Source organism: Phoxinus phoxinus (assembly GCF_949152265.1).
Source record: "Phoxinus phoxinus genome assembly, chromosome: 1".
Lineage (NCBI taxonomy): Eukaryota > Metazoa > Chordata > Actinopteri > Cypriniformes > Leuciscidae > Phoxinus > Phoxinus phoxinus.
This window is the reverse complement of record NC_136876.1, coordinates 14,731,318-14,746,732: the sequence shown is the minus strand read 5'-3', so window position 1 is coordinate 14,746,732 and position 15,415 is coordinate 14,731,318. Positions and strand designations below refer to the sequence as shown.

Here is a 15,415-nt window from a genome sequence, read left to right as displayed (position 1 = left end):
TTCGTCAGAAGGCTCATTTAAAATAGTCTCTTTCAGTCCCTGCAGACAAAGGTGACCCAAAAATTTTGTCTCCCATAACTCATAATTCTTCTCATCTCCGTCGAAGACTATCTTGACCAGTGGTTGTTACCGCTGCCTTTTCCCTCCTACTCATGTCTCTTCTCACTCTCAAACTTAAACTCGGGTACACGCAGTTTTCGTTGCGACTTTCACCCGGCGCCTTAATACCCAAACTGTACGCTATCTGGGCCCATAACCTGTTAGCAGAGTGCACAGACAACACACGAAATACTGTTTCACAACTACCACTCTCTCTGACTGGCACACTTTATTTAAACAAAGACACCTGCATTCATTCAGCCACTGATTAGGTCACATGACCTGGGTCACAAAAAAAAAGAAAACAGGAAAAACAAATACAAATGAGAGCATAATGTTTGTACATCTTAACAGTATTCAGGCGAGGGTGCCCTCTGGCGGCCAGAGAGGGAGGTCATGGAGTGATTGTGACAAATATGATCACCCTCATGGGGGACCCCCATTCTAAATGTATACTAATCTACTGTTAGGTGTATTTTTTTTATGTCAATTTATTTATAGATTTATAGATATTTTTTATAGATTAATAACTAGCTAATTTAGTTAAATTTAGTTAAAATCATTATTTTAATTACATTTTTATTCATATGTATTTATTAAAATTTCTATATTTATTTGTGTCTTATTTTTTATTTTACTTTTTTACTTTTTAAAGACTTTTCCACAGAGCCTGTCACTCTTGCGGTCAGGTCCCTGGACCCGGTTTGAAAACCCCTAGTCTAACACAATTTTATTTCATATAATATATAGAAACTTCAACTATTACACATGTACCTAAGATCAACAAACCACAAGAGCTTGATGACTACCAATCTCATTAACCTCTCTGGTGTCTAAATGCTTTGAAAGGCTTGATAAAGATAGGCTATGTAATGCTACTTAACACTTATTCAATCATTTTCAATTCACTTATTAGTCCAATAAGATAGTAGATGAGGCAATTCTAATATTGTTGCATCTTGTTTACTCACATCTTGAGGTATAAAAAAATCATGTGAAAACGTAAGAGAAAATAAGAGACTCGAAAACATCTCACTGTTACTGATTTAGCTCAAAGTATTACAGGTAAAATCTCTCTACAGTCTATTCTGAAACATCAACACAGTTTCACAGATGATCCAGACCAAACATAAAACCCAGGATAGAGCGGCTGAGTGAATGTGGTCTGGACTGTGTGGATGAGGCTCATTGTGTCAGAGAAGGACAGAGTTCCTGCACTGAGATCCACATACACTCCTATTCTTTTGCTGGTGGACTTTACCGGGAGAACAGTCTGTTTGTTATTGTGCCAGAATGAGTATCTGGAGGAAGAACAGTCCAAACTCCAGGACTGATCATTACGTCCAAATCCACACTCAATACCCCCTCCTTTCCTGCTGATGCTCTTATATGACACTGATATAAACACACGTCCACTGCACTCAATCTCCCAGTAACAGCGTCCACACACACTCTCTCTACACAACACCTGATGCCACTGATCAAATCTGTCTGGATGATCAGGATACGGCTGCTCTGTGCCAGTGTTAGTAATCACTCTGTTCCTCTCAGACAGACGGAGGCGTTTATGCACTGTGTTCAGATCCAGAGAGAGCTGATGAGAATCTGATGGAGAGAAAACACATCAGAATCAGGAATTATGAATCTGTCTGATCTTTGAATATATCTGAACCCTTCATGACTCAATGTTCAATGTATCAGCAGTGTCTCAGTAGTACATCTGATCAGATATCCAGTGCAAATCATCATTTAATTATTAAACTCTTTTATCATGATTTATTTGAGCTTTTATTGGAATAACATGAACACATTCAGTGAGTTTTTCTGCTTGTTTTTTTGTGACTTACATTGTAGGAAGTCATTCCTGATTTTGGGATTCATGTTGGTGAATGTGACTGTGTAAATAAACAGACAAGAACAATGTGAAGAGAAATGACAGATAAAATGCATCCATTTCTAAGACGTTTCTAATCTGATGTTATGATATTAGATGATGGACTCATTTCTGAGAACAGATGAATCTCCAGGTGCCTCATATATAAAACAAGCGGTCATCCTACGTCAAATATATATTACTTCTAAACCATCAAGGGATGTTTGTGGCTGTTCCCTTTCAAAAGCTACAATCGATGCTGCGCTGCTTAGCGCAATGGGAACGTCTTTAATCGTGACCTGCTGTGAATATAGTGTGTAAACACGTTGATGGAATCGACCCGGAGGTAAAATAGCCTCGGTCGGTGACGTCATCGGCGCGCACCCGCGACACGAGGCTATAATTAGATGAGCCACAGGTGCATCATCAGGTCTTTTGTCTTCAGAGACCTCTCTGTGTTTGGTGTGCAAGCATCTATTTCCTCTCTGTCTACTACAGATCTTGGTTAGGAGTTATTTAGTTTTTACAACTGGCAGTGTGCAGATTTTTCTCTTTCTCATCTCTGAACGATCTCAAAAGAGTTTAAAAGTCAAAAAGAGTAATGAGTCAGCTACAAAGTAAGGGCTGTGTCCCTCCATGTTCTCGTCCTATGTCAGAACTGGATAGGCTACACACGCTTACTGCTTTGTGTGTTTGGGGGAGGAGCATGCGATCGCTGCATTGGAGTCAGGAGAGTACGAGCGTAGTGAACCTTCATGTTTGGCCCCTGATGGGTACCAACTGAGGGACAGCCTGCCGTTATTGAGACCATTCGAAGTGCTAGGGCCTCCTCCACTAGAAAGAGTTATGCCAAGAAATAGGGTGTCTTTGAAAGGTGGTGTGTCGTACATAATGCAGACTATGCGTAACACAACTGCCAGATTGCTTCAGTTCTGGACTTCCTGCAGGACAAATTGTCAACAGGCACATGCCATGCTCCTCTCAAGGTTTATGTGGCCGCTCTTTCGGCTTACCATGCCTTGGTTGACGGGGTGCCACTCGGGAGACATCCTCTGCTCGCTCGCTTCATTCGTGGGGCCAGGCGACTGAGGCCTCCCGTAAGAACCAAGATCCCTTCATGGGACTTAGCTATAGTCCTCGAGGGTCTGGTTGAGACCCCCTTTGAACCTCTAGAGTCAGCGTCTGACAAACTTCTGATCCTAAAGATGTTTTTTCTTATGGCTATAACCTCTCTAAAAAGAATCGGGGACATGCAGGCTCTGTCAATATCGTCATCCTGCTTAGACTTTTCCCCAGGAATGATGAAAGTGATTTTGCATCCTCATCCTGATTACCTGCCCGAGGTACCTTTCTCGGCTGTACATCCAGTCACTCTTGAGGCCTTCTGCCCTCCGCCCTTCACAACGCCAGAGCAGGAGAGATCTCACAGACTGGGTGCTTCTCATTTCTTATTTGTGCATCCTCGTTTCCTTTCCTCGCTTCCTTTCCTCGTGTCTCAGCTCCACCCCCTGTAGAACGCGAGGGAAGGCTGCAAGGAAAGAAAATGAGGATGGAGGAATCTAATGAAAGCTTTTTCATACATTGGAATACTTGATCACTCGAGCGTCACTTCATAGCCTCATCAGCTGAGCTCAAAGGATCTGCCCTTTTGTTGTTTAAGTTTGTTAATTTAAGAAATTCATTATAAATAATAATAAAGCAAGATATTTTGTTCAAATATGTAAGATGTGTGGTTTATATATAAACTGCAAAGGTAAAGTATACATTTAAATTATTGTGACCGATGTGAAGGGTTGGTCCAAAAAACTGCCCACAAAACCTCTTACAATACAACCTTAATCTAGATGGACGTCCTGTTACTTTATCCTCTACAGTAAAAGACCTGGGTGTTATACTAGACCGCAACTTGTCTTTTGAAAATCATATTTCAAATGTTACAAGAACAGCCTTTTTCCACCTTAGAAACATTGCTAAGCTACGTAACATGCTATCAGTTTCTGATGCAGAAAAGTTAGTTCATGCATTCATGACCTCGAGACTAGATTACTGTAATGCTTTATTAGCTGGTTGTCCTGCATCCTCCGTAAACAAGCTACAGTTAGTCCAAAATGCAGCCGCTAGAGTTCTTACTAGGTCAAGAAAATATGATCATATAACACCAATTTTATCATCTCTACACTGGTTACCTATTAAGTTCCGTATCAATTACAAAGTATTGCTACTGACCTATAAAGCCCTAAATGGTTTAGCTCCTGTGTATTTAAGAGATCTTCTATCGCCATATATTCCATCGCGCTCTTTAAGATCGCTAAATTCGAGGCTTCTGGTCGTACCTAGGATATCTAAGTCCACTAAAGGAGGGAGGGCGTTTTCACATCTAGCTCCTAAACTCTGGAATAGCCTTCCTGATATTGTCCGAGGCTCAGACTCGCTCTACCAGTTTAAAACTAGATTAAAGACGCATCTCTTTAGCCAAGCATTCACATGATGCATCTCATACCTTTTTACTACAGTTAAATCAGATCAAATGCATTCATATTATGAACAGCAGCTACGCTAATTATTTCCCATCTGCCTTTTTTGTTGTTATCTCGGGACGCCTGTCCCGAGATAACTCAAATAGAGTCCGTCAGCTCCAGTTATGTATCCAGCCTCTCATGGAGACTTCAGATGCCCCAACGCCTGTGATGAGACGACTCGACGCCTGTGAAGAGACGACCCAACGCCGGCGATATGTTATGCCCTAAATTTCATGATTAACTAACTGTATTTTTTGTATGTATATTTTTGAAATGCATTTTCTGTAAAGCTGCTTTGAAACAATGTGTATTGTGAAAAGCGCTATACAAATAAACTTGAATTGAATTGAATTGAAAAGGGGGAGGAGAATTTATACATGCGTCACCTTTAGTCAATAAAGCTCTTCCTCAAAGGATACACCTGTGTATCCTCACTCATGACTCCTCAGGAAGCCTCCTCACTCCTCGATCCTCGCCTCCTTGCTTTGCAATTAGACAATTGAGATGTCCTTCAAGATGGCTGAGCTCGATCGGTTTCCGGGTCATAGGACGGAGGAGCGAGGAGACGAGTAGGGATAGAGGGATTGAGAAGCACCCAGTGTGTCCAGTCCATGCTCTTCAGACCTACGTCCACCGCACCAGCCAGTGGCGTAAGTCAGAGCAACTGTTAGTTTTTTATGAGGGCAGCAACATGGGTGCTGCCGCCACCAAACAGACCATGTCATATTGGGTCAGGGATGCTATTGCTCTTATGAGGCGCGCGTCCAAGCTTCGCCAACAGGTCTAAGGGCTCACTCCACCAGATGGATCGCCTCCTCTGCTGCCTTGGCAAGTGGTGCCCCCTTGCAATTTGTTTGTGATGCGGCAGGCTGGTCCTCTCCACACACATTCATAAGATTTTATAGCTTGGATGTTCATGCCACTCCTTGAGTCGACATCACAAGCTAATGTCTTGGGCTTTCTTGCCTTCTTGTGAGCACACCTACACAACCGTAAGGAGTCCAGACACCTTCATGCACGGCGGCGTGGACATTCTCGTTCCCAATACGCTAAGCAGCGCAGCATCGATTGTAGCTTTTGAAAGGGAGCGTTCAGGGTTACTTGACTGTAGCTATATTACCTCCAGGTCGATTCCATCAATAGGTCACGATTAAAGACCTTCCCAATGCGCTAAGCAGCGCAGCATCTCGTTCCACTTTTTCAGGGAACGGGGTTACAGTCAAGTAACCCGGAACGTTTTGTAGAGTTGATGCACTTGCTCACGTTGCACTTGAATTATAGATGAACTGTGATTTATAAAGTGGGATGCATTTAGAAAAATTATTTGTGTGTATGGATGTTTTATAAATCATAGGAACATTTCAGAAACTGTTGTAGGTTCACATTTCGGATCTACGCACGGCTTTATAAATGAGGCACAGGACTTTACCTCTATCAGAGATCTTCTTGAGCTCCTCTTTGCAGAAATCATCCAGTTTGTCTCTGAGCTGACGGACAGATTCTCTCATGCCATCAAAAGAAGAGAGAGAACTGAAGGGAACATCGGGTTCGTCTGTAGATTCAGGAGGTGCTGAGAGAGACTGGAAACTCTACAGAAAACAGAAATCAAAACTCATCAGCTCCACACTTCAGCCAATAACCTGCACTATATCAGATCTGTACGGCTCTTGATGACTTGACTTCTCTTCAGTGAATCGCTTCAATCCAGCACTTTCACACAGTCAGATACTTTCTTCTCATATTCATTATATGACATTCATTTTACAAACTGCAGTATTTGCCACTTACACTCCTTGTGAAAAAGAAAGTTCACATTTAAAAAGAGTACCGTACTTGTTACAGAAATAACATACATTAACAAATATAAGTGCAGATTGAATGTAATGTTTTCAGGAACTTAATCACATGTTATTTGCAATTAAATTAATGTGGTTTAGCTAAATTTTTGTATTAAATTCTTTTTTTTGGTGCCCTGCTTAAGTTGGTCTCAATCTGCTCTCATGAAATGTTTCTCTGTGAGTCTCTTGCTCAAGTCCACTATGATCCAGTTCTTCTAGATCTCTGTTACCTGCAGGAAATGGATGTGATCGTGTGTGTGTGAAAGCTGCTCCAGCTCAGCGTCTCTCCTCCTCAGATCATTGATCTCCTGCTCCAGTCGCACCAGTCGTCCTTCAGCTCGACTCACTGCAGTCTTTTCCTGATCTCTGACCCGCTGTGTCGCCTCAGAGCGGCTTCTCTCAATGGAGCGGATGAGCTCAGTGAAGATCTTCTCACTGTCCTCCACCGCTGTGTGTGCAGAGCGCTGTTACACACACATCACAATCACACAGTGAGTTCAGTGAGTCCAAACTGAGACGTCTCACACTTCTCTTCTTCTCCAGACTCACCTTATGAGACTCCACATCCTCTCTCAGCTGCTGAAGATCTTTCCGTCTCTGCTGGATTCTCTGACGGATCTTCATCTGCGTCTCCTTCAGCTGTTTCTGGAGGACAAACCAATAACAGCAAACGACACATAAAACTACTATCACAAAAGAAAATTCAAGTTACATAAATCCAGAATTGCTGGAGTGGTTAAAGATCCACCATGGTAAGGTTATAGGTTCAAACCACAGATTCATAGTTTCCTGAAATGAGATTATGAATGAATATGAATATGATTATTTCAAATATGAATACTTCATCCTAAAGTTCTAATTCTGTCATCATTTACTCGTTCTCATGTCGTTCCAAACCTGTTTGAAATCCTGTCTATTGTGGGACACAACAGAATATATTGTGAATATATTATATACATTTGAAGAATGTATCATCCATAAATATGGTGATGCATCAATAACATCAAACCTCACTGGTTCTTTAATCCCCAAGTCACTTGACTAAACATCAGGATGTCATGATGTGGCAGGATGGACTGGGGTTGAATCCAGTCCCTCCTCCCCATTTGGTTACGATTGGCTTTTGCGATTGGCTTGGGGTATGTTTTTGGTGGCCAATCATGTCAGGAGGAAGAGGTTATAATTCGAACATACCCCTAGGATAGGACGTAACGCTGAAAATTCGTATTGTTTGGGTTCACCCAATATTCGTTGGTATCGCAGAATTCCTTGCTGTGTTGCGGCTACCCCATTTTACATCGGATTGAACGGAATAACGCGTTGTTACTTCTGTTGACTCGCGTGCTGCGCATTGCCTTTGAGATTCATGTGTCAACACGCTGTTGCTCAGGGATAGCTATAGCAAGGAAGCGTTTGCAGCCTGCCTTGGGGCAACTGCTGCTTTGTGCTATTAGTGCATATCTCCCCTATGTGTTGAGCTATTCGCCAAGTCCAAGTTAATGGACTGAGCTAATTTTTCCGAATAAACTGCATAAAAGGCCACTTGTGTGGTCGACTGAGTATCTGCCCTCAGATTTGTGTTACCTATGAATGAATGTGTTTGTTACGTGATTCAGTTGTGATCGTTTGAGTGTGTTGTCTCTTAAAAGTTATTTAATTTGCTTCGTTGTTTGTTTGTTTATTTCATTTACCAGCATTACTGTTGTTTTGTAAAGCTATTTAATATGCCTCTTTGCAACGTTATTTAATTTTCTTTGTTGTTGTTTGTTTACTTAATGTATCAGTACTGCTGTTGTTACTAAAGTTATTTTGTTTTTAGTCATTGTGTTGTTAGTCTGATATATGGCACAAGATTATGACCTGTAGTAATTTTGTTTATTCTGTCCTTGTTATATGTTGAGGAGCTGAGTGCTGACGGTGGGGACGGCGTGCTCGAGGTGGTGGGCCCAGTGTGGGTACCTTCACAGTGTGATCGTTGCCGTGCTGGTTGTGTGGCTGCACGTGCGTTTGGGGAGTCGCTGGACGCCCGTCAGTAAGCCTCAAGGTCTTGTGAGTGTGCGTGTGTAGACTCCATGTTAGTACACTGATTCACACATCCTTGTGTATGGTATTTATTGTGCTTTATTGAGGATGAATTGTTCGATCTTTATTGGATTGCTGTGAATTTGGACATTGCAGTGGTGTGATATTGACTCTTACCCAGTGTGTAGTGTTTCAAGAATATGCTGACGTCAGCTTCAGAGTGTTTACTATGATTTTCTGTGAACTTGACTAATACAATTTTATTGTTTTGTATGGAACCATTTCTCTGTTTGTTCAGTGCCCGAACCTGATTGTTTAATTCCTTAGAAGCCTTAGTGGTTATTACAGTTCCTCGGGTTAAGCCTCGGGGTGGCATAGTCGAATCACATTACTGCCACTGCTAATGACACAAGCACCAGTGAAGTTTGATGCTTTTGATGTCACCATATTTAAGTTAGGCTCCATATACATGAGTTGATCAATGATTTGATTTGTGAATCAAAATGTGGCTCCAAGTTGAGAAAAAAAAAACGTACACGTAAGCATACTTATGGAAATAATATACTTTACAAGAACAACTTCAGTGTGAACTGAACTTAATGTTTTCAGACACTTAGCTGCATGATATTTACAATTAAATGAAAATGTATTACAGATTAAATTTATATTAAAAGGTTAACTTTAGAGATTTAGAGGATAAAGATTACTCTTTACTTTAAAGTTTACTGACAAACATTTATGGTAAATGTATTTAAATATATTTGTAATGCCACAGTTGTATTGACGAAGTTGCACTTTAATACATTTAAAATATATTAACTGTAAATATGATATCGAACAACGGTAATTTACACACATCAAAATAATTTTTCCACACATCAAAATAAGTGCACTTCTTTAAAGCACGACAAAAGCTCATTAAACTGAAATATTAAATATGATTAAAATGTCCTTTAAAGTAAAAACAATAATAATTTGACATTATAACTTTTTATTAGTGTACTTAAGTGTGTTAAGAAACAATCATGAAAGTGTGCTCTCTTTAAGTGCACTTAAGTAGCTTTTCATGAATATTATAGGCTATTATCTGCAAGTACAGGTTTAAAAATATAGTTTTAAGATTTGAAGTGCGCATTCAATACAATTAAGCGCACTACGTTTTAAAGTTGTTTAAATTACTTTTAACTTTGTCTCCTTTTTGCAGCTTGAAACTTTTGCACTTTCAATGTGCTAAAATATTCTTCACAATATCTTCTTCAAACCGGTTAGGAATGGCATGACGGTGAGTAAAGACAGCACTTTAATTTCTGTGTGATCAATCCCTCTCATCTCATACCTGTTTCTCTGTCCTCTGTGATGCAGTTGATACAGTGTTGTGGTTTTTATGTTCATACTCCTTACACCGCACACAAATACATTCTTGATCAGTGACACAGAACATTTCTAGCTCTTTATCATGTTTACGGCAGATCATGTCCTGCAGTCGTCCATTGGCATCGATCACTTTGTGTGGTTTACGAGAGTGAAATTCCTCATGACGGTCAAAATGAGTTTGACAGTAAGATTCCTGACACACCAGACAAGACTTGACAGCTCTGTATTTTCTTCCAGTACAGACGTCACACTCCACGTCTCCAGATCCAGCGTAACAGTCAGCAGGAAGTTTAGTCTTCTTCAGTTTCTCCACCACTTTAGCCAGAATGGTGTTTTTAGCTAAAGCAGGTCTTGGGCGGAAGGTCTGTCTGCACTGAGGGCAGCTGTAGACTCGCTTCTCATCCTCCTGGTCCCAGCAGTCTGTAATACAGATCTTACAGTAACTGTGTCCACAGGGAATGGCCACTGGATTCTTGAGGAGATCCAGACACACGGGACATGTGAACTGATCCTCTGAAATTCTGGCTTCTGCCATTTTACTGCATGAATACAGAGAGGCACAAACACACAACAGCTCAACACTTAAGTTTCCCAGAACTGAGGAGTTGAATGAAATAGTTTCCGCTTCTGTGTTTGAATGACGTGTGTAAAGCAGGTGTGTCTGCAAAGCAGCTTCCTCATTCCTGCTCAAATGAGTCACTTGCTGTTTGTGCCCTTCAAGTGAAGTCGAAAATATCGTAATTACAAGTTCCGAGCACATGAATGACAGGGCAAAGTTGTTACAAATGAAAAACTGAGTTCTATATTACACGAGTTGCAGAGTTGTGACATTGGTAGGGGCAAAAATACTGATATTTAAGTGTTATAAGTGTTGTCTATAATGATATTTACATAGAGATTGTTTGTTTCCATGTAAACGTATTGTCGATCGCAGACATTTCTTCACAAGTTTGAGACGCTCGTGCTTGTCATGGTGCCAGTTTGCCCAGCGCTTCAATGGCCTTGGATATATAGGTGAAAACAATGGGTAGCTATGAAAAGAAACGCATAATTACTAACCAAGGAAACCGAAACTAAATGGAGAGGAGAGGGAGTGCCCACTGATCTATTCATTAGTAATCGGATTGACGGCTCAGTCGGACTGAAAAGCCTTCATCTAAACACCTTAATCGATCGGGGTTGTTTATTCCTTTTCTAACCCGATCGAGAGGGCATGAAAACACTTGATCGGATTGAAAACCGAAACGACTGCGCATGTGCAATGACGTTGAAATAGCGTAATGACGTATGACGCGCGGAACAAGCTGCGTTCCAGTCCAAAATTATCATGCCCTTCAATCGCTAACTTCCCTCCGTCTCGTTCACTCGGATGTACGTCGTCGCTTACGCTGCATGAGTGCCCACTACTGGAGGAACCTTTGCAATAGGCTGAATTGGAACGTGCTAAGCCCTTGATCACTTAGAATCCACTATGGGGTTGATTTATTATTTATTTTTTTTCCTTACGAAATTGTTTAACGCATATGTGTGTCACGGTGTGGGTTTTGTTCCTTGTTGTTGTCTGTCATGTGATTCCCTGTTTGCCAGGTGTCTTGTTAATTGTCTGATCATTGTTCCCATGTGTTTCTGATTAGCCACGCCCCCTTGTTATCTTGTTTAGCTTGTTTGTCTGTATTCATACCTCTGTGTTTCAGTTGTTGGTTGTCGGTCGTTGTTTGTGGTAGCTTGTAGCTGTCTCCTTGTTCCTGATCTGAGTTTCTTTGTTTACCCTAGATTGCCTTTTTGTATCATCATTATTTTTATTAAAGTGCTCGCATTTGGATTCTCTCTGCTTCATTCCTGCCTGAGCGTAACAGTGTGTTTGAGTTGTTTACATTATTTTTGTAAAATAATTAATATATCATATACACAATCGTGTTGCATTGTGGTATATGGAGCTGTCTGAAGTGTACATATGAAGTAGACTCGGTCAAAATCGAGGGAACGAGGGTCTGTCCATATTACCGTAATCCCTCGTCCACTTCACGAAGAACACACTTCAAAATGGCGGCAGGGATTCCCCCGAGGGGAAGTGCTTAGGAAAGTTTGCAAGTGCGTGTCTAAAAGGGGACTGGAACGCAGCCCTGTTCTTCCTGTTGAATGGCTGGATCCCAAATGGCACACTTCATGTGGACTCGCGGTCTCGTGGCCTTAAGGTGAGACACTACAGGTGAATAGGGTAAAAAATTTAAATAATAGATATCACCATGAAACTTCCTCAGTTGATTACTTACACAAGTTCATAACAAAATGTATTACAAGTTTTTTAAATTTGTATGTTTAATTATGCAAATTAGGCATTATAACATAGGCGCCTGCATGTAAATGAGACAACTGTCTATTTCTGCAGATATATTCATCTATATTCGTAATTCAAAAAGGGAAACAGACGCTGCAGGCTGCAGATACACAACCCATAAACAAAGCAGGGCATGCTTACCGTTTTGAATATCAATCCTGCTAAACACTTCGCCTTCCTGATAATTCTGGTGTCGTAGTGTGAGGCTATGGTAGGCAGACTGCAGCCAGTGATCTTGGAGGCTCTATCTACACGCTACTTTCTCTATAGCTGTTGCTTATCCTGACAGATCACGTTACCATACCAGGACAGGATAGAGAAAGTCAGCACGCTTTCTATGACGGCTCGGTAGAAATGAGTCATGCCTTTCTGGCTAACCCCAAATTTCCTCAACTGACGGAGAAAATAGAGTCTCTGGTGGGCTTTGCTTACAATGAGACTGATGTTCAGGTCCCATGAGAGGGACTGGTGTATAGTGGTGCCCAAGAAGCAGAAGGAGGAGACCCTCTCAACAACCTGACCATTGATGGAGAGGGGAAGGTGCTGGACTGCCTTCTTTCTAAAGTCCACATCTCTTTGGTCTTAGATGTATTAAGGATTAAGTTATTGTCCTCACAACACCTCACCAGCTGTTCCACTTCACCCCGATAAACAGATTAATCCCCATCAGAGATAAGACCTACTACAGTGGTATCATCTGCGAATTTTAGCAGTTTGACTGATGTTGAATGGGACATACAGTTGTTGGTATAAAGAGAGTATAAAAGAGGAGACAGGACACACCCTTGTGGGGTGCCAGTGTTAAGAACCCTAGTTGATGACACATGATTATTAATTTTGACAAAAAGTTCAGGATCCATTGACACAGTACAGTATTAGCACCTATGGCTAGAAGAGAGTTATACAGCCTGACAGGGATAATAGTGTTAAAAGCTGAGCTAAAATCAAGGAACAGAACACGGGCATATGTGTTCTTAGACACGCAGGGCCCTATCTTGCACCCAGTGCAATTGACTTTGAACACCGACGCATGTATCATTCCTATTTTGCACCCGCGCACAGCGGACTTTTCCCTCCACAGACGCACGTCGGTTAATTAGGGAATGAGCTTGCGCTCGCGGGGGCGGTTCAGCGCAAAGATGAGGCGTGTTCCGGCGCAAAACTTCTCTCGTGCTATTTTCCAGTTTTAGAAAGCAATTGCGCCACTGACCAGGAAAAAAACAGTCTAAAGACAGTGGCGCGTTGCGCGTTAGTGATATGGTATTTTAAGGGCGCGTGCTTGGCCATAATGTAGCGTGTTAACGCGCATCCACTTTGATTCTCTAATAATTATAAACAGACGCAGCAGTTTTCATTTTTGCAAATTATACATTATTACAAGGAAAAATATTAACACACGAGGGAAATCATTGTTGTGTCCGTGAAGATGTGAAAAAGATCTAATCTAGATTAGGCTACACATTTACCCAAATTATACGCCTGTTTAACCGAAGCTAATTTGGGTGGGTTTCTCCCATCATCCCCAATGTCACTTCTCTGTGTTTTACGGCCCTGACGAGAACGTCGGTCTCCTCGGCTGTGAACCGCTCCTGGCGTGCGCCGGCAAATCCGCCGCTATAATAGCAATCCGCGTTGGAACAAGCGCGCCGGCTCTTAAAGGGAATGTGAGAGGACGCTCTGATTGGTTTATTTCACGTTACGCCCAAACCACACCTATGAATAATGAAGCTACTTCAGACCAACCCCTTTTAGGTTTGCGCCAGGCGCAAGAGTCATTTATCCCGCCGGGAAAATAGCAACAGCGCCGGGATCCGCCCCCAAAGTTACTTGCGCTTTGCGCTTTGACACTTGCGTTTCAGATCGTTAAAATAGGGCCCAAGATGTTGGAGAATAAAATATGTGCCTAATGACACTGCATCATCCACTCCCCTATTTGACCTGTATGCAAACTGGTGAGGATCTTGTGTAATGTGCGCAGATATTGCACAGGTAATAAGTTCCTGGAGACGAGGCGCTCGAACACCTTCATGACAACAGACGTGAGTGCAACAGGCCTGTAATCATTAAGGTATAGTGATGTTATTCTTCTTAGGCACTGGAATGATCATAGCTGATTTAAAACAAGCAGGTACTATTGAAGTGGTGAGAGACCAATTGAAAGAGTAAGTGAAAATCAGTAAAAATCATTAAGCCTCTGGTCACAATCTAGAACATGATGCTTGATCTTGTAGTTAGTGATTGTCTGCAGGCCCTGCCAGACACTCTTAATGTCATGGACTTGGAGCTTGTTTTAAGTTTTACTCTATAAGTGGCTTTAGATGTTTTAACTGCCTTTTGAAGTTGGTATTTAATGTGTCTGTATTGCGCTTTATCACCACATCTAAATGCAGCATTTTTCTCCCTGCATAAACGCCTTTATTAAACCAAGGCTTGTTGTTACTATAACTAATGACAGTTTTGATGGGGATACACACAGACTCACAGAAATGTATATAAGACATTACAGCGTCAGTGAAAATGTCGATATCATTATGCTCAAAAACACCCCAGTCAGTAATATCCAAACACTCTTGTAACATGTCTATGGCCGGGGGAGAGTTCCACTTGACCCTCTTTGTCATTGGTTTAGATGTTTTGAGTTTCTGACGGTATTTAGGAACGAGGAATATAGTGTTAAGATTAAACTCACCGATCGGGGCTCTAATTAGAGCTCGATACGCCTCCGGAATGGAGGAGTAACACTGATCCAGTGTTTTATCCAGCCTGGTGGGAATGTGAATCTGAGGCTTGTATCTGGGAAGAGCTTTCTTCATGGAGACGTGGTTAAAATCTCCCAACACCAGGATTGCAGAATCCGGGTTGGAGTTTTCCACGGCGGAGATGTGATCAGCCAGTTGCTGTATCGCTGGCGTCGTTGCAGCGCTCGGTGGAATGACTACGCACAGTTTGACGGAGGAGATTTATCTTGGTAGGTAAAAGGGGATACACTTAACTGTGAGATCCGGCGAGCAATTGTGTGTCAAAAGTTGGGTGTTCGTACACCAGTTCTGGTTGGTGTAGACGCAAACACCGCCGCCGCGCTGCTTAAGGGATTCACTGGTGCGATCCGCCCGATGAAAGGTGGCCTCCTGTTGTAACGCAGAATCAGGAGTATTCTCATGCAACCAAGTTTCTGTCAGGCAAATGGCAGAGCAGTCCCTAAAATCCCGTTAGGAAATAATGAGGGCGGTAAGCTCGTCCTTCTTGATTGATAGCGAGAGTGTTGGAGAGAGTGAGGCTCGGGAGGGCTAGCCGGTGCCCCTGGTGTCTTAACCGAACCAATGCTCCTCCTCGCTTACCTCTCTTCCTCGGC

General features: G+C 42.0%; 1 protein-coding gene across 1 annotated transcript; it reads right to left on the bottom strand.

Moving 5' to 3' along the window:
* Nucleotides 1-297: 297 nt before the first annotated feature.
* Nucleotides 298-10,350, bottom strand: LOC306996737 (tripartite motif-containing protein 16-like). The gene is made up of 6 exons (XM_079609571.1): nt 9,688-10,350; nt 6,879-6,974; nt 6,560-6,793; nt 5,921-6,080; nt 1,947-1,994; nt 298-1,704 (listed from the first exon to the last, which is right to left on the bottom strand). The coding sequence occupies exons 1-6, from the start codon at nt 10,258-10,260 to the stop codon at nt 1,196-1,198; spliced, it is 1,620 nt and encodes a 539-aa protein (XP_079465697.1). The 5' UTR covers nt 10,261-10,350; the 3' UTR covers nt 298-1,195.
* Between the last annotated feature and the right edge of the window lie 5,065 nt (nt 10,351-15,415).

Coding starts and splice junctions, on each gene's coding strand:
- LOC306996737 (XM_079609571.1), bottom strand. CDS start 10,260: ATGGCAGAAGCCAGAATTTCAGAGGATCAGTTCACATGTCCCGTGTGT. Junction 6,975..9,687: donor CACAGAGGACAGAGAAACAG/GTATGAGATGAG, acceptor TTTGTCCTCCAG/AAACAGCTGAAGGAGACGCA. Junction 6,794..6,878: donor AGGATGTGGAGTCTCATAAG/GTGAGTCTGGAG, acceptor TGTGTGTAACAG/CGCTCTGCACACACAGCGGT.